We start from the raw sequence: 22324 nt of genomic DNA, 5'->3' as shown, positions 1-22324 counted from the left end.
CCTGCTGAAATAGATATTGGCTGTCTCCTTCAATACAAGTTGCTTCCAGGCTCTGGCTAGGGAATACCCTCCCACATCCACCCTACCCAGGAAGCGAAGGGCCTTAAAAGAGCTGTGACTCATGTCCTGATCCTCCTTAGAAAAACCCTTCCGCCCTCCTCCTCTCCCACCACCTGCACAGAGATTACCATATCCAAGACAACCCAAAGATTAGCATGCAAACCTTGTTGGTGTATGCATATTTATGTCCTATAATACTAAATGAGCTCACAGTGTTTTATATTTTCCTAAAATTATCCTTACTTCAGAAGGAAATCCCTTCTCCTTTTGCTTATCCTCCTCACTCCCCCAAAAATATCATGTGGAATGTTTTCTTGCCTTATTATTCACTGATTAGATTTTCTTTGGAGTGTTGAAACCAAATGGGATCTATGCAATTAGGACAATAAATGTTAATGAGCATTGCATTAAGTAAGCAAAAACACCTTGAATGTCATGCCAATATTTTTACACAAATAAGTTAATGAGTTAACTAGATAGAAAACTTAAAATTCAGGCTGACAACTCACAATCAAAGTATTGATTTACCACAGATTTTCAAAAAAACTATATATAACGTTGCTTTCAAAATGCACCATGAAAAAAAAACAACACCCCAGACCAAAACACTCAGTTGCATATAAACAGTTCTTCTTTCAAATAGGCAGGATGTTTCTTTTCAGTAGAAAGTCTGCATTTGTATTTAAATATATGCAATATCTGAGCATTTTAATAATAATATTTTTTAAGAACAGCTAATAATTTCTTTGAGAAAAATTATTTAAGAAAATCACCGGATAGAAAGATATACTACTGAAGCTGTTTGTAACTGTGGGGAGAAGCTAGAAGATGACAGAAATGGAATCCCATTTTCTCCCTCCCTTTCTGTTCAATACCGTAGCATCAGCTGGAGAATATTCTGTATTGCCACCTTTTTCTAGAAGTCAGTGGCATTAGTGATGTGTACATACCTATCCATAAAAATAAAAACCCCAAGTTGCTAAGACTAAGAAATAGATGTAATCTAGAGGTTAATGTGTAAGAAGGCAAACTTCATCTACAGATTTGTGTTGCATCATGAAAAACTGACCTCCCTATCTATGAAGGTTTTGTTTGAAAATCGTCCCGTGGTCAGGAGTGTAGAAAGCTCTCTTTCCACATGTATACTGTAGATACACGGTAAGATATGACCAGCTGTTGTCCTTGATAGAGAACTGTAAGTTCTTTTCTTACATCAAATTTCTTTCAAATAAGCAAATAGGTTGAAAAATTGCTGAGGTGATCACAGCCAGATCTTCACCAACTCTCGACTCCACTCCTTCCCAAAAGTGAGGAGCTCTGTGGATGGTATTAATCAAATTGTTTTCATTTTCCTACTATTCTTCACGCTCAGGACTAATAATGTGTTGGTTTGCAAGTTGAGAGTAAGGAAGAGCTCATGTTTGGAGTGAGGTTCAAAAGAAAAGATATTACAGATTTTCAGTCTATATTCTGTTTACTTAATGATCAGGAAAAAGACCTTAACAAGGAAAAGGAAAAAAAACACATTGCTTAAGAGCGTGTAACTAGTAAGTCCGTAACATGAGGAACTTTTTTTTGTGATGCAAGAAAAGAGCCAACATCTGTTTTATATTTACAATCAACTGTTACTCATCTGGAAGAAGACTTTGTAATCATACAATTCCCATGTTTACAAACAACTTCACTGGTAACACATCTCTTAGAGAATAGGTCAGAGAACACCTTGTACATCAGTTATCCCAAAAGAAGGATGACCTCTATTTAGCCCAGCCTAGAAATGTATTTCTCCAACTTACGAGAAGGCACCTCTAGTGACAAAGACTATGCTCTCTAAACAGCCAACTCTAGTTAAACACTAGTCCAGTATTTAAGAAGCCCCATACAGACTTCAGTTGACCTGAAAGGAAGGGTCTACTTGACACTACTCTCTAGGTTCCATTGCTTGGGTAGATCTCTACTGACTATAACAAGACTTTGATATCTAGCAAACATATAAACAATAATACTTAGAACTGTGTACTGTTGTCAGCACCTCATATCAACATTCTCTTCATTTTTGTTTTAAGTATAAGACACATCACTAGAGAAACACTGGTTATATAGACAATTTTGAGGTTATTAAGCCCAGCCTCCTATTTGGTAACAGTAGATGAATCAGCTGCAGCTATGTCAAGCCAAGTTCTGAAAACCTCCAAGCTGAAGATTCCACAGCTCCTCTGGCTGACCTGTTCCTTAGCTGCAATACCTTCATACTGTAGTCTTCCTCTACTGATCATTCTAAATCTCTCAAGTCACAGCTTGTGGCAGTTAATTCTTTTTATACCATCTGCTAATACACATTAATACCTCCGTCATCTTTGCCTTTGAAAGGTTGCTCCAAGTTGCTTGTGATAGGCTGCTATTAGACCACCCATTAGACTTCTCTTTGCCAGGCTACAGAAGTCTAGCTCCCTCACCACTGCCAGGATGAGGGCAAAACCAACTCCTTCAATCTCCTACCTATGCTTCTTCTAATGTAGCCCAGCATTATCTCATCCACAATTAAAGGACATTGTTGGCTCTTTCTCATCCTGACATCCATCCTCATGACCCCCTGCCCTGCCCTGCCCTGCCCTGATTTTCACCAGGGCTGCAACTCAAACAGTTGGTTCTGGGCCTTTAATCATGCCCAATTACCTTGCCCAAGGTGCAAAACCTTCTGCTTCTCCTTGATGAACTTCATGAGGTTTCTGTTAGCTTAATGCTCAAGATCAGCCTTAACCATTCAGCATGCCAGCTGCATCACTCCCCTTCAGTTTTATACCGTCCACAAATTTGTGGAAGACACATTTTGTCTCATCATCCAAACTGTCAATAACAATACTTAACAATACTAAACTCTGGAGTACTGTGTTCCCAGGTACCAATCAAGCTTTTAAACCCCTGCCTACCATCCTTTCAGCATAGTGACCTAGCCAATTTTCAAGACCTCTAATGGACAACTTGTCCAGACCATACTTCCTGAACGAGGTGGACGATGAAGTTAAAAGCCCTACTGAAGTCAAGGTACATTACCATTCACTGCTCTCCTTATTAGCATATTTAGCCATTTCACAAAATAAAGCAATCAGGCATGATTTGCTCTTAGTATCCATGTAAACTAACAACGATTACTTTTATGCATGTGAAAATGGATTGCAAGAGGTTGTGCTCCACAGTCTTTCCAGGGACTAAGGTAATACCTATAATTCTCAAACTTTCTGTACAACAGTATGGTTTGTTCCTGAACGCGTAATATGTTTTCTTATGAAATCTGCCAACTCCTGGGCTCTCCCTTTCCCCACATGGCAGCTTCTCAAGAGCCCCAGCATAGCAATTCTTTAAATAGAGAGTAAGTTCACAGCCTACTTTCTCAGCCTTCCTCCAACTCCTGAACTGTCACCTGGTGATTTCTGCAGCCCAGCTGCTACCTATGGTCATGTTCACCCCCAACTCTTCCCTATTTGTGAGCCGCAGGTCAAATAGAGTGCTAATCCCAACTGCTCCTTTCGCATTTGTGTTTAGAAATTACCACTGACAGAGTATAGAAACTTCCTTGACTGCTTGCACAATGCCATGTTACCATCCCAGGAATTTGGCGGCAGGTGTCTCAAATCCACCATGAGGATCAAGGCCTGGCATTGGGAGACTTCTGCTGTTTGTAGATAGCCTCATTCTCTTCAGGTGGTCAGTATCTGACCCTCACCACATCATTACCAATATTACTTCCCCTTCTAATACTGACCCAGAGACTGGACTTCTTGGTTGTTGTCCAAATAGTGTAGGCACTATAGTGTAGGCACAGTTATGAACACTCTCATTTCTCAGCAGGGGTGTTGTCTCCCTTGTAGCCTTCTACTATATTTATCTTCTCCACATGCATTGCTTTCTCATTTAACCCTGAGATTAGCTCCCTGTCTTCTAACAAACCTAGCTTAAAATCCTCCATGTTAGGTTAGCAATCCTGTCCACAAACATGTCCACGCTTTCTTGTCAGATTCATTCTATCACTTCTTACTAGTTCTTCTCAGAAGAAGGAGCCACAACCAAAGGTCAAAGCCTCACCGATGACATCAATTATGCAGGTTGGATGTGTCACCCTGGGCCCATCTTTGCTCTCAGTCTTGCAGTCACCTTTGACGTCCTCAAGATAACGTAACTGGTGCTTACACAGACAAGCAACAGTAGCTGGAAGGCCAGATGGGTCTCAGCAATCTCTCTGCAGCATCACAGATCCCAGCTAGAAGTAAAAAGGTATGGCCAGCTGATGGGTGCTTTTCTCCTGGACAGGGTGCAGTCACGAAACACTTAACATGTCTTGCTTCCTCTTTGTGCTTTGGTCCCAAACCCATGACTTGAGGTGTCCAAAATGCATTCTTCCCACAACAGGACTCACTCATCCACCTCTGCTCCCAAGGTCCTGAGCCAGTTTTCTAGACTAACAATTGCAAAGAGACAGGGAGCCCTTTCCTGCTGCCAGAAGTTTCCAGCTTCCACCCTCCTGGAAGCATGGGAATGGGAGGAAACTACTAACATTAAACAGGTGGGAAAACACCAGTTACAGAAATTCTACTATCCCTCTGTAAAACATAATAGTTGCTCCAGTATGATAAAATTGGATCAGGTAAGTTTCCCTGAGGAAGGATAGGTGTTTCAGGCAAGATCTTGCTGTCTCCAGTCTCCTGAGGAAAGACAGTATGGGGAGAAGGCTGTGCCAGATTGACTGAAGCATGATTTTACAGTGCTCCTAGGAATAAAACAAAGCTACTCCAGAAATTGTGTGTACCTCTCTTAGGCATGGATCAGTATTACATTCCCTCGTTTCTGGGCAGTCCTAGTGTTCCCATGTTAGAAAAGCTTGGCACTGCGTGACCAGTTAGGAAAACAGTTTATTCAGAGGCAATGGAGGGATTGACTCTTTCCTTATTTAATTTGTAAAGGAATAGTTCTTCTGTCGTAGCCCTAGACTGCTTACCATACAACTGCTCCTTTCAACAGCAGCTAGAAGTCAGCGTTTCTACTAAATAAGTAGCCTCATTTTTATTTCAGATTTTTCCCCGTCTATAGCTAAAATGCCTGGAAGTCAATTTATTTATCTGTTATCTCAAGAAACAGATTCCCATAGAGGACACAAAGTACAGATTAATCCTATTTTTACTCTCTTCTTCCTCATCCCCTTCCCAGTAGGCTGCAAACTTTTAGACTGAGGGTTGCAATTATTTTTTCTTCTCTCTACTCATGTTACTGACCAAAACAGGGTGATTTCAGTTGGCCTGAGAATTTTCTCATGCCTGTAGCAGAAAACTAAAATGAAGATAATCTACCTAACTATAGAAGACCGACAGAGAGAGAAACAGGCACTTTCTTGTAAACATGTCAGAAGTTTGAAATGATGAACATTTAATCACTAAGCAGACAGCCTCAGCACTGACACCAGACTGAATGTGGATGGTATGAACAACCATCTTTGAGTCTTGTAATATAAAATACGAGAATAAGTGACAGGCCAAGGAACATTTCCCTGAATGATGGCTCTTGTGTTAAGAACCAATCATCTTTTGGGGTGAGAGGGTGTCTGGGGTGGACTGCCTGGAAGATTAGAGATTGAGAGATTAGATCCTAGAGACTAGGACAGCCTCAGCAGAGGAGACAGCTGCAAAGGTGACCTGAGAGCTCTCTCATTTTTAGGACAGCCACAAACACACCTTGCTAGAGGATAAAAAATAAACCCCCAAATTATAGCATATTCAAAGAGAGCTGCAGATCTCTCAGCCATCTTACGTACACAATTATTCTTGCACAGGATAGTCTATCTCCTGTTATGGCTGTGCTTTGATATTTTTGTTTAAAATATCTATCTACCATATACGTTAACCAGCTCAATTCCACATTTACCTGCATCTTTCCCTTTGGAGTGACTGGGGTGCAGGAACCCATATGAACCATGTGCAGGCAGCCAGCTGCAAAGAAACTTCCTCTTAAGAAGGGAGAGCTGAGGGAGTTTCTCCCTTAAAATTTTCAAAAATGGGGGAAAAAAAGCACCTAAGCTTCAGAACAAGACACTCAGTACCAGTGAGCGTGTGTGATACAGAAACATAGGCTCATTCTTTTCCTGGGGCTTTTTCAGCTGCTTCTGCAGGCTCCACACTGGCTGCAGAAGACGCTTCACAGGATGAAAAACCCTGCAGAGGAACAAACCTAAATAATCAAATTGATCCTTGGGAAGGAAGGAACTATTCTAAGCAAAACTGCTTTACTTTGAATTGATAAAGAGGGAATACAGAATACTACCATGTCTTGAGCAGAACAGGTGACAAATTCACACTGAGGGCCATTAACTTACGAACGCTTGCTCACAAGCATTCATTCAAATGCATATATAAGGTAGGAATCAGACACATTAATAAACTTAATCATCAGTCTGGAAATGTGGCTGTAAAAATTCTTTGTTTTGTATTTATTTACCTGAAGACACAGAATTTCTCCTTAAAAACAAAAAATATTATTTAAAAAAATTAATACTACAGCCTTTGGGAGAAAAGATTTATTTTTATTGCTTAATACCAAACTAGAGGAACTTCATCCTCAGCTGGTAATATTAAACATGATGAGTCAAATGCACTGGTGATGTTAATATAAGTGCAAGTTAAATGCTGGATATATTTGGCTTCGAGTGTTGAGGCAGCTTAACTCCCTTGGATCTGGAACTCAGGAGAATGTCAAAACAGCATTAATTACCTCATGAAGGCTCCAACAGAATATTTTAAGGGAAGAAACACAGGGAAAGGTAAGAAATAGAAGCAGCTTAAAAGGATCAGCTTGAACAAAGCCAAAAACAACTTCCTTATTTTTTTTATGCCAAGATGCCCATTCTGCTGCCGTTGTTCTGCACTCACTGAATGCCAAAGACAGTCTCAGTAAACAAAACAGCTTGAAAGAAAAATCTGCAGCCAAAATCCCAATGCTGATGATTTCAATCCTCAGAGGAGGCACAAGGCAGAGCAGGGGAGATGGGCAATTCTCAGTCTCTCTTTGCTGATTCTCAGACCTGGCTTACCTCTTATGACAAGAAAGGGGATACACAGGAGAACAGCCTAGAAGGATGCTAACTTAGAAAATACAAGTAAGTCCACTAGTCTACGAGTGCTGATAGTCTCTCAGGCTACTAGAGACCACACATGTGCAACTCCTTCACACAGCTGGAAAACAAAACACAACAAGAACAGAAGCCACAGAGAGCTCTATGATTCTATGATAAAAAAAAAAATAAATCCACAAGTAAATTTTTGTCTTAAAAGTGATTAAAACTGAAAAACTATCCCTCAATGTTTTTTCTTAACACTTATACTGAAAAAGGAAACCTTTGAATATTATCATGGTTTTCAGATGTCCCACTCAAGTTTTCCTTTTAAATGCAGATGTCAAAGCCGATTTTTCTCACCCAATAGCTGAATGCAAGAAGGATACTGCAGTACCTCAAGTACTGAAAATGCATTACTGTTGCCAACATACCATTCCTCTCTGATATTTTCTCAGTATTCCTTCAACTACAAACATAAATATTTCAAAGTACTTCTCCATTATGTAACTTGCAAGGCTTTTAAGTGTTGTTCAGCATCAGCTATTTAAACATGCTAAAAAAGTAACTTGCTTCTCTGAGGATGCTTTAATATTCTTTCCATCCTTCTTCTATCATTAGAGTAAATGAGAACAAATCAACACCCTTTGGGACAGTCACAGACTTTTTCCCAAAGTAAACTCTGTTATTATCAAAAAACCACTCTTTTACAGGAGCTAAAACTGCCGCCCCCCTCCCCTTTTAAATCTCAGCGTGTGTTAACAGAACTGTATCACCTGGGGGTTCCAAGAATTCCTTTTTCACCAGAACTCACATTATTAAGCTGGAACTCCAAACTGGCCTGACATACACAGTTCAGCTTAGCTCTGGATTTCTCACAGTCCCATTACAGAAGTAATCTTAGGAGGAGTATTTGACCTTGCAGTGCTATTTTCCAAAGCACTCACACTTTTGTCTTGAACAAAACCTTTCCAGAAATCTCAGAGTTAAAAGACAAATGAAGCAGCTCAGAAAAAAACCCCAACAAAACAAACCACACAACTTTTAAAAAAGATAACCATTGAAATGACTTCATATTAAACTCCTATGTTCATGGAATCAAGACTGACATTTCATGTAAAAGAGACATCTAAAATCTTGTGAGAAATGAAAATTTATTTCTCCATTGAAATACTTGATTTGAATTATTCTGCTCTGGCTCAAGAACAGACAGTGGCAGATCTTTTTTCCCCTTGAAGAACAGGGGAAAAATCAATCAGAAAGCAGATTTTTTTTTTGTGAGGTGGAGGGCATAGAGAAGACATATTCTTGTATTTACAGGCACTAGAAACCAATAGAGTTGATGTGTGAACAAGCCTGAAGTGTGAACATTTGAACGTTCCTGTTATTAAAGGCATGAAACACTTTTCAGGTTGACAGACATATGACAATTTTAAAGCACTAACCTGTTCTGTAAGGAAGTGTATTGTTATTGCATCATGACTGTGTGCAGAAACTTTCTAGACTCACATTTATATAAAAGTGTGCTCAACACCTGAATGCTAACTATAACTTTATAGCCTCCCACAGTCCCACAAAATTATTGTTTTTGTGCTCCCAAGAGATGTCCCATACCACTGCAGTCCTTTCTGCCCACTGAGAGCCTGGACAGCTTCTCCCCACACTCCTCTCCTGCCTGCTGTCTACTATGCAGTCGCTGCAAAACTGCTTTTTATCTAGAGAGCAAATTAATCCTGCCCCACGCTGGAGACCTGCGCTGGCAACCCAGCAGTAACCTCTTACCAGGTAAGGCATGAAGGTTACAGACCTCCCATATACAGCAGGTGATCAGCATGACGTTTGTTTTTTTAAAGAGGGGAGAAGGAATATCTTAGGCTGGGTAAAAGCACATTTTCAGCCCAGAGGGATGGTTAAGGCATCAGTGGATGTCTTATCTAACACCTGATGCTACCTCAAAAATACAGCAATGGACCTTGCCAACATTTTTCAGGGGTTACTTTGTTGTATCAGATATAATTTATCATGAAATAAGTAGTGACAGTCATCGGTAACCATCAGAAGGATACTGGCTTAGCTGAAGCCATGGTCACATTATAACATCTCACAGAGCCAACATCTTTTCTTTTGACTAAAAAGACTCAGATACAGAACACATACTGTTATGCAATACGTATAATATACAGCCTAAACCAATTAACTTTTTTCCTGTGCCTTGTCTCAGCTTAAAAACATAATGAAACTGTTTAAGTTTTGGTCTATATACTAAAGGGAATCTTGTTTAATTGCTTCAAGAAGAAGATTATCAACTCCACACTGACACTTTCTGTACAAAGATACCATTATTCTTCACATTTCATAAAGTTGCGTTTGTCCCTATAACTTAGAGAGGGCATGAAAGCTTCTAAGAAAAATATCCAGAAGTAAAGGAAATTCTGTAATCCATTACATAACTGCACTACTTTTTATGGTTTTACTGAGCAAAGGATTAGAACTACAAACACTCAAAAGTCATGAAGGCCTTGTTGCAAATTAAATTGCCCTTAATTTGAATTATTTCCAAACCTGCATAATTAACTGGACTTCAGTGAAGTGCTGGGTAAAACAGTCTAATTGTACTGAGCACCATAAGCAGACTTTAGTTCAGGAGAAATTCTTGACAGAAAATATTCTCATAATTAAAAATGCAAAAATTTATTATGGAAGATACAATATAGTCCATCATTCTCAGTATTAGACACTTATACAAAGAGTTACATCTTGAAAAAGCTAAAGATAATAAAGGATGTGAACCAGACACAATATAAGGCTTTTAAACAGAAAACTATGTCTTGCAGCAAAGTACAATCTAAAGCTATTTCCAGAAGAATTAGTTTGTGGTTGATTCCCCAAAAGTCAACAGTAGAAGGCTTAGCAAATAATTCTTCTTAAAAACTGTTGTTATTCTCAAAATTATTTATTACCTGTCAGAAAAGAGAATGTGACTTGCAAGAATTATTTCATTATGAAAATCAGTGTTGTTCTCTCCTCTCCGCACCAAAGACAAGGGATTTAGATCAGCCAAAAAAGTCAACACTACAAAGGTACTTTCAAAATAAAGTAACCTCTCTGTGGAGTGATAATTTACCTGACACAGAAATTCTGGTACTGGTGAAGTGGTACAATAATAGTGCATGACCACAAATCAGTTTGAGTTTGACTTTCAGTTTGACTTTCTGCATCAAAGTTATCCTCTACATCAGTGAATAATTAAAAAAAGAAAGAAGACTATATCATGTTTGATCTCTATAAATCAAAGAAATCTTTACAACACACTGTGGCCAGGCATCTCAAAAGTGAGTCAAGGAGCTCATTAAGTCCCAGCTAACTGGCAATCATTTCTTTATCATACAACACAGCTCAAGGCAACACAATGTAAACAAAAATCAGGTGAAAGTGTCATCACTTACCAAATTGAATCTTTTAATCACAAAGAGATATAGTTGGTTGGCAGCAGTTCCTGGCCTTACCCTAAGTTGTAAAGTTGAAAATAAGATCTTAGGAGAAGTCTTCAACATCCTAATGTGAACATCCCAGTAATGTTCACTACCTAAGGACAAGCTTAGGCATTTTGGATGTGTGAAAAGATTGTGACAAAAAGTTGTTCTTCCAAGAGAAACGCATGAAATTCTCACAGCTACACGGATTGTGTTTAACAATGTCAGAAAGCTGGTCTGTTACCATTTACTTTATTTTTGATTAAGTTCTTGTGCTGATTGAACAAACACTGTTTCTCACTGCTGTCACACAAAGGATGGAAACTGGCAGCTGGGCAGCAACCCACACCCTAGCAGAATTGTCTGATGAGCTGCTGCAAGACACCCAAGAGTTTAAGAGTTCAAGGGAATGCTCCATTTAGAACAGGCTGGGGAGCAAAAGCTGCTGAAAACCAATAAAAAGTTTCTAAATGCAGAGAAAGGCATGAGGAGGAGGCTGGCAGACAATACCTCCTACCGTTACAAATAGCATCCTTAGAAGCCCTGTAGGTGCAGGATAATTTACTCTTATCATCGACATTGTAAGACATTTTTCTGTTTCCTATTTCCAAAGGGCTGGAAGGAATAAAAAAAGAGGGGAAGAAAAAAAAGAGAGTTTTATGAACAAATTATAACTGTACAGATTCGCTGTTAAGGGCAGCTGTTTCTCAGAGCTGCAAAATATACAGAATTTCATATATCTGATTTTCTGCTAGAAGCACAGGCTAGAAGCCTACTCATCAAAACCTCTATCAAAAATACAATTTTAACATCTGTTTGGACTTTCACTTATCTGACTGCTCCCAGACACTATTGATTATCATTATCTGCAAGTCTCTAGTATTCTAAGCAGCGGTGGCTAAGGGAAATGAAAGTGAGCGTTTTCATAAAGACAGATAGAGGCTTCTAGGGCAGAATGAAAACTGCTGGTGCTGACTGAAATCCAAGTCTAACTTCATCTCATCTTCTATAAATACACTGTCAATAGAAAGGAATAAGATACAGCCTAAACTAAAGTATTTATTAAAACTATAATGAGAAATCAGGGATTTTGCCAAAGGAGAAAAGGCATTACATTATCAGAGCCTGGCCACTGTCTGCAATATGCTTCCTGGGAAGGCGATGATTGTTGCCTTTTTCTTTGCAACAGACTTTCCTCATACCTTTGGTGTATTATGTGCTTGACTGGACCACAGGAACAAGATATAAAATGTATGGATGGTAGCAACTCTGCTGGAGTATATAATGAAAGTTTTTGCTTTAGCAAAGTAATGTCATCCTTGCCTTGGAAGACTAAAATCTTCAGAAAGGAAGAACCCCAAACAAGAAGGATGTAGGCTTGAAGCCTTTCCTCTCCATTCTTCCCAGCTTGAAATATGTAGGTGCTCCTATATCTGCTCCCAAAAAGGTAAGTCTCTCTTCCCATCATCCAATATTTATATGAATCCAGGGTAAACAATGTGTACTACTTTGGGGACCTGCACAGGAGATTTTACAATCTTCAGTGCTCAAAAAGCAAGAGAAGAGTCTTCTCTTAACCCCATTGAGTCATCTTTTGCACACATCAGGATGATCAGTGTTTTCTCCCTTCCTACTACCACAAAATTATTTCCTCTTTAATTTGCAACTCAAAAAACCCAGAAAAAAAACATCACCCTATGCTCAAAATTCTACGATGGTAGCAGACAAAAATGAGTCACTGCACTGTTTCAGTCTCTGTAGGTTATGGACCAAGAACAAACAAAAATGTGTTGATATTTGCCAAACAACTTTGTTCCATCAACATTTCTACAATTAAGAACCAAAACAAAGAAGCCTTCAAGTACACAAACACAAGAACCTCACAGACTGTATCATCAGAAACACTTCCAGACTGAAGAAACAATTTTTTTTTAATTATTCAAAGCTCTACAGTCACGTACGTTTGTGTTCTTCTAGAACAATGCAGACTAACAGCAGATTTTGACCATTCAGTGACATATAACGTAAGATTCAGCAATCATCAGACACCAGACAAGAGAGGAATCCATACAGAATTTCTACTGTAAGTAACAAGTTATCTGCTTTTGAGGAAAAAAAAAAAAAGTTATTTTTTCATGTTTTCAGGTATTGGAACAGGTTGTCCAGTGAGTTTGTGCAGTCTATCTCCATTCTTGGAAGTTTTAAGACCTGACTGGATAAAGCCCTCAGTAACCTGGTCTGGCACCACAGCTGACCCTGCTTTGAGCAGGAGGTTGGACAGAATGGCCTCCTGGGGTCTTTTCCAAACTGAATTCTCCTATGCCCGCCAAATCAGCAGGATTATCTCCCAAGATTTTAGGGCTTCTTCATCTTGTTACCAACCCGCATATCCCAGAGGTCAGATTCATGATATACATGCATGTGAATTAAGAAGCAAAAGGAAAAAGATGGGGCAAACAGGAAAAAAAGAAATATTTTATATCTCTTTCCATTCAAAACACTGCTCATTCAGAATCTCTTTCCACCCCGCCAGCAAACAGCTCAAAGTGAAAACAGAAGCCCTCATAATTTGATGCAGAATAAAATATTACACTTTCTCATTATGCAAGATGGATCTATGACCCTGAGAAGGATTAAACATCACAGTTGTTTTGATCATAGAACAGTTACATGATTTCATGCCACACTACTCCATAAATGAAGTAGGCAACAACATCCAAGATGTCTCATTTATACCTGTACTAAGATGGCCCATAACTACAAGCCATCCTTCAGCATAATATATGAAAATCAGCTTAGCTGTAGTCTGGTGTACTATTTGATAGACAGTGTATAAAGTGGTGTGAGTTCAGTTTAAATGCCACATCCATGATGGTCAGTTGCGAGACTTTCAAAAATACCTTGCTTTTTTCAGGTTTTTCTTCCCTAAGTAATTGGTAATTTAGAGTTGCATCACTATGGCAACTAGCCAGATAAAATATTTTTACATACCATTTACCCCACTGATTAGCAACAGACTATACAAATAAATCTAAATTTGACTGCTGAATAGACTGTTAGTCTTGGCCTTAGTAATTTATGGGGAACATCACTCTTATCCAACAGAACATCAAAGTAAAAATGTGCAAATTAGCTTCATAGATGGTGTTTGAAATGAAGCACATTGAGTTCTAACATACTGAATTTCTAGACTCGGGATGGCCAAGAGCATCTTGAATTCAACCACCTGTCACCTATCTATTTATGGCACCAAATATGCATCGAAAGATGTATACGCATACACACAAATCTATGTACAAACATATATATGTAATTTATATGAGGGTATGCAGGTATATAGACCACAGAACATTCTGCAGAATCACCCAAATCACTGGAGCTGTGACACCATAAAAGGTGTCATGAGATCCCCGTGGCTTAAGTACCGTATACTCTGGCAAACCCTTTTTCCAAGTGCTCTCCAGCAACCAAATGATGCAAAGATTCCTCCCTGAGGTGTCTCATTTCCTTGGACTGTGGAGATGTACTTAAGACTGAAGGCTTCTACACACAGGGAGGGAGCACTTGACCTGTTGGTGGGGGGGAGATATTTTGAACACAACAGAAACGAGTGACACCAATACTTACTTGGCAGGCATTATAAATCAACTGGTGTTCCAATTTTTTGATCCCTAGAATCTGCTGAAACATTTCATAAAGCTGTTCCTTGCTCAGAATCAGCTCCGATACGGCACTTAAGGCCATTCTATTTGGCTGTTTGCATAAGTCCTCTTCTCCCCTGTATATGGCATCGTATTTGGCTAGCCAAGAACTTAACACTGTCTCTTTGCTTAATCCATCGATTTCCGGCAAACTTCGGACCCTCTTTTCTATGTTTTTCTTAAAAACATCTCTAAAGTCATTTGCAGAACATCCTCCACTGTGGACCATTCTTGCAACCCGGTCACTCTTGAGAAATACCTTTTAAAATAAAAAAACAGGGAAAAAAAAGAAACAGAAAAAGTTAGACATGGACATAAGCACAATCTCTTATACAGAGATTACAAGCTACTATTTTGCTTCTATGTAAAATAGCTTTAAAAGGAAAAAAGACGGGGAGACGTGGTGCTTAGGGACATGGTTTAGTGGTGGTGTTGGCAGTGTTAGGTTGACGGTTGGACTTGATGATCTTAAAGGTCCCTTTTAACCTAGACGATTCTATGATTCTACCTTCCACTGTAGCATATTTTAAAATGCAGTTACTTATAAAATATATCTTTCAACAGATATCCTAATTGATATTGTACAGAAGGCTGCAGTTTAAGCCTAAAAGTACTTGCCCAAACGATTATTAAAAAAAACCAAACACATCACCAATATCCACTAATCATATTTTATGCTCTAAGTGTACCATGATAGATTTCCTTTTTGGAAACATAAGTATCTAAGGTTAAACTCTTATTCATAAAGGGACCTCATATGGTTACTGTCAATTAATGCTGATATTAATTTCCTAAAAATGCTACACAAATATTGAATCTCATTTCGAAACAAATAATAATCAGAAATTCCACTCAGCAATAAAACTTGTCAACAAACAGGTAGAAGGATATTAAGCCTTTCCTTGTTTTAACAGTCTGCAATTACAATTGATTCATTCCTCCAACAGCTTCACTGGAAATCAAATAGAAAAAAAAATATTTTAAAAAGATGACTTCAAACTAACTTCAGCTATGTTGTATTGTTCATAAACAGCATTAAAACCTCCATCATACTGGCTGGCATAGCCAATGAGAGAGAGTAGATGCAGAAGAAAGAATGAAATTAAGAATATTTACAGGCTCTTTCCCCCCAAAATCTCACGTTTATCCAAGACACTATTGGACCCTATATGTTGCAAATATAACTGGATCAGTGCCATTAAAAAAACCCAAACATCTGCAAAACACACTGTAAAACCATCAGAGTATCATTCACTTTTCATTACCCTCCTTCTTTGTCATGTTATTCAAAAACATTAACCCAGAATGCCGGGGCTGAAAAGCTGCTAGCACTTTCCTTGACTTATGAACCAGACTAATTAAAAAATTATTTCTGATTTTGAAGCTGATTTTCTAGGAGACTGCAGGAAAAATCTGCTCCATTTTTTCAATACTTACCTGTGGAATGGGAGGACTTTTGTAACACTTGGTGGCCGCAACATTGACAAAACGATGGCCTGTTTGTGTTGGGCAAACCAAATTTTTATATAGGTATGTGCAAATACAAAATAAAATTTGCACATACCCCTGATGTTAAAAATATTCCCTTCTGAATGTTTCAGCTCACAAACTATTTTTATTAAATATTAAAAAGTTATTCCAAGGTAATTCTTTCACAAAAGACTTGGTGGATAATAAAGGAAATTACTCAAAATACAAACCCAAGGTGTGAATAATTGACTACAAAAAGTACATGGTTCACTCTGAAAAAAAATCCATTGGACCCAAAGCTCTTATTGTACTATTCCTTTTTGAGTGGCAGTTTACCAAAATATTTCCTAAGGGAAAAAAGTGTAACGTCATCTATAAAATGAACTACTTGCATTTGAGATAATTAAAAAATAATAATAACATTTGAACAGAAAGACTCAGTTTCTAAGACTTTGTTTGCAACAGAAAACCATAAGAGAATGGAAATACGGTTAGGAGTGTAGCATATGTGCCTCAAATTTGACACAGTAAGATGCATTAAAAAGCTATTAAATGTCTCGTTATTCCTGTTCCTGAATGACATATGGTACATTTCATGTTAAATTCAAAATCCTTTGCTTCAGTTATATTTCTTGAGATCTGTCTCCTCAGTTTCAAAGCTTTTCTGAGCAGTTATATGGCTGCTTTTTTTTTTTTTTTTGGTAATTCTAAAAATAATTTTATGGGACTTGCTACTATATGGAGAATGGCATGCCACCAGCTTCATGCCAGTGGAGTTACTGTTTCCACCGTTGTCCCAGAAAGCCCGTCTGGCTGTGTATCTGTGGGTCCAGAGTCTGGGCTAGGACTGCAGATTGGGACACATACATGCTTTACGACACAGGTAGTACTTTCTTGGCAGCATTCATTTTTACAATGAAATATATAAGCTTTTATAGTAGTCTTCTAGTTCACCACTTCCTTCTTCAACATGGATTATATGCGCAGCCCAGTCATCCCCATTAGGGAAAATATTTGTGTTAGATATCTATCTTTAAAGCAAAATACTAATTAAGTACATTCACTAAATCGTTGGCTCTTCTTCCCTTTATTCCTGTATTTGGACTGTCTGACCATTAGACTTAGTGCTAATTAAATAATTATTCAAAAACCTCCAGTGTTAAAATGTTATCTTAAGTTTCTCAGCATTAGGGGGGAACTGGAGAGAAAAATATATTAAAGGTTTGAATGCAAAACATAAAATAGCAGAAAAATTTATTGTGGGGACACAGCAATCTCTTTCTACAGGGAACTAGATTTGTCAGATCAGCCACACTCATTTGGAAATCCTCATATTATTTAGAAATAATTTGACAAGAGTCAAAGTTTTTAATGAAGTATTTCCTGTTTCTACCAATGTTTTCTGGACTTTCTCAAAGAAATACTAGGGGAATGCTCTTTGTTAGCTGGCGTTTGAACTTTTAGTATCATTGCTGGTTCCTTAAATCTAAGTCAACATCAACTTTTACGTTACCTGCTGCCAACAAACTATCAAACACCCAAATCCCTCACTCTTAACAGTGCATTCAGGAAAAAACTGACAGTTAAAAGCCACGTTTTGATCAGCCCGATATATCCATCTTGAGGAACTTTTTCAATTCACATTATTTAGAGCCCTTCTAAATACTCCCGGACTGAGCCATGGCTACGGTCTTCGATGGATAAAGTTCTCTTCTTAGCGTAAGCATTCAAAGATGCTCAGGTAAGGAAGTTAAAAAATAAAATTAAAAAAAAAATCCTCAATTTTTTCTTCCCTTATAATTACAGTAACAATCCTTATTTGCATCTATCCACTGGAGTATGGTTTAAATTCACTTCTTATCCAATCTTTATAAATATGCAATTTCATCTGTTGCAAATGGTAGTAAAAAGCTTACTTCAAAATAGTGTTTAGCACTAGATAGTTACATTAACAGTATGTTTTTGCTTACAGATGAAAAATCATCATTTGGCAGTGCCTACAACTTGAAAAAAATATCAGAAATACTAAACAAAGAACTGCTTTTTCATATTCTAGTACACAGTCCTTGAACAATATTTCTATTTGTTGAATATCATACCAAATTTAACTAATTATATATGCAGGCAACACAAACACAATCTTATTCTCTTAGCTTAGAAAAAAACCCCATAACCAATATGCAAAAGAGTTTGCATATACTCAACTGTAAACTCAACCTTTGCCTTTTCTTTGTAAACAGATTAAATATGAGGTCGATTAGGCCATGCATTACCAACTTTTATATGTGTTTTCTTCCATTTGACAGCCACATACTGATGGAGTTTTCTATTAAGGTCACCCATTCAGCCAGTTTGGAAGAAAAAACCCAACACGATAGTTATAAATACCTATAATGTTTCTACCAATTTCTATAAGTGGTGTTATTGATAAAAAAATAACATTTTGTAATTTTCCTAAAAATACCAGTAAAGCAGGACTGTTCAGCTACTGGCTTATACATCAATTCTAGCAGGGTCTGGCTCAGCTCTAGGCACAGCACAAACCGGCAACACACTAAGCTCACACTGACCAAATTATTTTACAAGTTCTTTTATTCTCTGGCAGAAAACTTAGCAAAAGGGTTTGGAAAATAAGAAAATTTACAATCTAAGCCCCTGCCCGCTTTTAAGCAAAAGATTGCAAAACCAACCAACCAACCAAAAAAAAAAAAAAAAAAGTGTGCTTGAAAGAGTACGTTAACTCAAAAGGCAAAAATGTGTATACCTTAGGATTTTTAATAAAAATCTCACTTGCATACTAACATTCTCTTCCAAAAGAAAACATAGAAATAAACCCCCAATATTTCCAATTGCAAAAATGTTGTTTCTACAATACAGATCTCTTGCAGAACACCACTCACATCTGTGGTATGTCCAAGTGCTATAAAATAAAAATCCTTGGCTTCGTAGGTAATAAGTTATAATGGAGCACTTTTTTCCAACATAAAATTGCCTTCTTATTAATCATGTGAAAACAGAAATTTTAGTTTCAGGGAATGCAAGTGTGCGTATAATACAAATATGTGTCTATGTAATGTTTATGTATGTCTACATAATGCACCTACAAGTTTCATATGGTAACACAGGACTTTGTTAAAGCGAAAGTTTGTTTTCTCTTTTAAAATTCAAAAGGGCACTGAGAAGGGCAAGAGGACCGCAAGAATGATTTCTCAGTCTCTGAAAAGGAAACTCCTTGCTCATCTGGCCCCTGTACACCTTCTAGTAGTGCAACTGCACCCACATTCCCCTCTTCATTAATCAAAGCAGCACTGGGAACTTCATTTGCCACAAGAGCAGCTAGAGATTCTTCTTCTTTTTGACAGTCAGTGCTGTCTCCTCTAGCTTTGAGGAGATCACGTTTACACTCTAGACACGTCCTATGTCTTAACAGCCAGGGCTCAATGCATCGCTCATGGAAAAAAAGATGGCTGCAACTCAAAATGCACACTACGTTTCGGGGACAGTAAACCTCTAGATACACTAGACATCATGTGAATCAGCTTCCTTATTACCTTTCTTTACAACATATAGTGCAAGCTGCCTAATAGCTTTTTTCACTTCTGTTATATTCTGGCATTACTGGATCCAAGTTGCATGTTCCGGCACAGTAATAGGCGGAATAAAACACCACAGCCCTTAGAGAGGGCCGCAGAATAATGGTCCACCCAGGAGCTGTGGAAGCTTCCTACTGCCATTGCTATGATTACTAGTATGCCATTCTAAATTAAGCATAAAATGTCCTTGTCTTCCAGACTGCCGATAACAGCTGTAACAGTATCCTCTACACTGATGTAGACCGTTGGAAATGCTTCTTTACCTACACTTGGACATCTATAAGCGATTACACCAATTGCTCTCATTGACGCTGCACACTTCATTTTGCTTGTGAAAGCACACTGTCTCCTTCTAATTAGGACTATCCGAGTCTCTATTTTTGTTGGCCTCCTGAAGCTTCCTAAGGACCTGCAAGTACTGCAGTGTGTTTATTTGGGTATCACCACCAACCCAGACACAGTCTTCAATGGTAAAGTTCTTCCAAAGACTCCACCAGGTGCTGACTCCCACGCTGTCCTCTTCCCAGTCTGGAAGAAAACCCTTAGGCAAGCAATTCCCAATCCATGGGCTTGTTCTGATCAAAGCAGACAGAGCACCATCAAGACTGCAAAGCATAACTGCTGGGAGGATTTTGCCTCTCTTCTCCAAGGCCCAGTCACATCCTGTTCATGAAGAAATAAACTTTAAGGGCATTTTACCCAGTTGGAGCTTGAGCTTGTCACAGCGGCTCAGTCTGGCGGGAGCTGTTTTGCTTCACCATATTACTGCCACCAGCGATGGCACTACTACTCTTTAGCTGGTGGGATCCTCCTTGGGCAGGTGCAAAACACCTGCCATTCCAGTGTTCTGTGGTACTGCCATGTCCATCTCCTGTGCTCAGTGCGGAGAAATAAGACTCAGATATTGGTGAAAGTGGGGATAGACCCACTGTCCCCAAGATAACAGCTGCCCCAACGTCATCTGCTTGTACTTTAATCCTACACTCATCGAATATCAATGCCCCCACATAAATCTCTGAAGTTTAGTTTACTCTCTCTTTCTCTCAGGGAGGAAAAAAAAAAAAAAAAAAAAAAAAAAGAGCAAATTTCACTGTAAGGCATGTGAGGAAAGCTCAACCTCTGACAACATCACACATGCCACCTTTCAAGTGTTTCCAGAGCTTCCAAACCATATTCCACACATAAATTATAAGTGTATTGCTATAGGAGGGCCAAACACTGTCTCTTCTACACAAAGGAGCATGTCTCTGCACGAAGACTGATGAGCCAGCTAGTTAGTTATCTAGATCTCCACTGTATTTATTCATGCCAGTGCACCGCAACTGATGTTTGGGGCATCCTCAAAACACAGTAATCTTAAAACTGAACTTTATCATATAACAAAGAAAAAAGATTGTCAGGTGAGGCTCACAGATATTTCTCTTTCGAGATTTTTTTCAGAACCCTATCAACCAGGCACAGATACACAACTACAGAGGGCAGCATTTTGTCGTTACAGAATCATTCCTGTATTAAAGGGTATTTTTTTTTTTAACTTTAAGCTTGCTTGAAACAAAGCTAGAACTCTATTAATATCACTGGCAACTATGTCATATTGGACATTGGCAATTAAAATTAAAAAATATAAATGAACAGAAATATGTCTTTGATACAGACTGAACAAGGACAAAAAGGACTTTGACGGAAGTCCCAGGAATACTTGAAGTATTCACTCAAGTTTGTGAATGCTTTTTAGCTTTCTGATGTGTTTTTCTGATGTGTTCTCCACCCAAGCTCCTGTTGTGCTTCTTACAGTTACAAGAACTCTTGAGTTTGACACATAGAATAATTATTTTTTTTTTAAATGGCCAGCAATTTTCAGGGCTAAATTGAGCTCTAAAATTTCTCCAAATAATTCTCTTTCTAGGAGCTAAAAGGAATTGAAATAAGTTGCTTACTTAAAAATTTGATGTGACATGCATCTTTATGCTGTGCCAGAAGCACTACTCGATGCTAAACAAAGCACAGGACATTTGCTGTGTGATATGAAATAGCACCTTTGCTGCTACTGCAGCAGCTCCTCAAGGCCTCTCATACAAAAGCTCTCTCGCAGTCAACAGCTCTCACCCACTTCTTAAAATCCTTCCTGTTCCACAGAAATAAAAATATTCCCCATTTCAGTCATCAGCATGAGCAATGTTCTCTGGGACCAGCTCACACAGCCCTCTGTAGTTCCATTGTATTCTGAAACTGCACAACGAGAACCGGGGCTAGTTTGATCAAGGTGCAAAAAACTTCTGACAGTTTGGAGAACAGCTTCTACAACTATATATTTTAAGAACAAAGGCTTATGCCTAATAGCAATTAACATATATTATAACCAACACTGTTTGCTGCTATACCCTGGAGCTGCAGAAAAAAACACTGTTTCCAATATGATGTTCTCACTGCACTTATGAGAGTCGGGAAAGAAATAAAAAAATCCACTCCAAAAATTATGACATTGATGTTTAGATTAGGTTTAGTCTGAACAACTAATCAGGCTACAAGAACAAGATCTTTTTGCGTCAAAAATAAATAGCTTACACAGTAGCTTCACACATCTAATAGTACATATTAATTATTTTTATGCTAGTTGAATAAAATTACAGCATTAGCCATTGAAACAAAATTTATATTCTAAGAAGAGACGAACAGATATCAATGCTTTTTAATAACTATTGGCTGCTGAACATGAGTGGAAATTGAGCTACTTACTCAGATTTGCTCAGTATTTTGAAACCACAAGTATTTTTTATGTTTTTAGAAAAAAAAAAAAAATTTCTAAGACTGGCTTGGAGGTCTTCTTCCTCCCTAGTTCCCTTTCATCTTTAGAAAATATCCTCCAGGCATTATGTTGGTTTCCCCCACCCCACCCCAATGAAATTATCAGAGTTAAAGGGCCAGTTTTCT

General features: G+C 38.3%; 1 protein-coding gene across 1 annotated transcript in view; it reads right to left on the bottom strand.

The window, feature by feature from the left end:
• The window catches only part of CADPS2 (Ca++-dependent secretion activator 2), a 346061-nt gene that overhangs the window by 198434 nt on the left and 125303 nt on the right, over positions 1-22324 (bottom strand). The window contains exon 4 of the mRNA XM_009883694.1: positions 14257-14589. Within this exon, the coding sequence (XP_009881996.1) occupies positions 14257-14589 (333 nt within the window). The remainder of the gene's footprint in view (positions 1-14256; positions 14590-22324) is intronic.

This window comes from Charadrius vociferus, unplaced genomic scaffold, assembly GCF_000708025.1.
Source record: "Charadrius vociferus isolate BGI_N301 unplaced genomic scaffold, ASM70802v2 scaffold43, whole genome shotgun sequence".
NCBI classification, from domain to species: domain Eukaryota; kingdom Metazoa; phylum Chordata; class Aves; order Charadriiformes; family Charadriidae; genus Charadrius; species Charadrius vociferus.
This window is presented reverse-complemented; position numbering and strand designations above follow the sequence as displayed.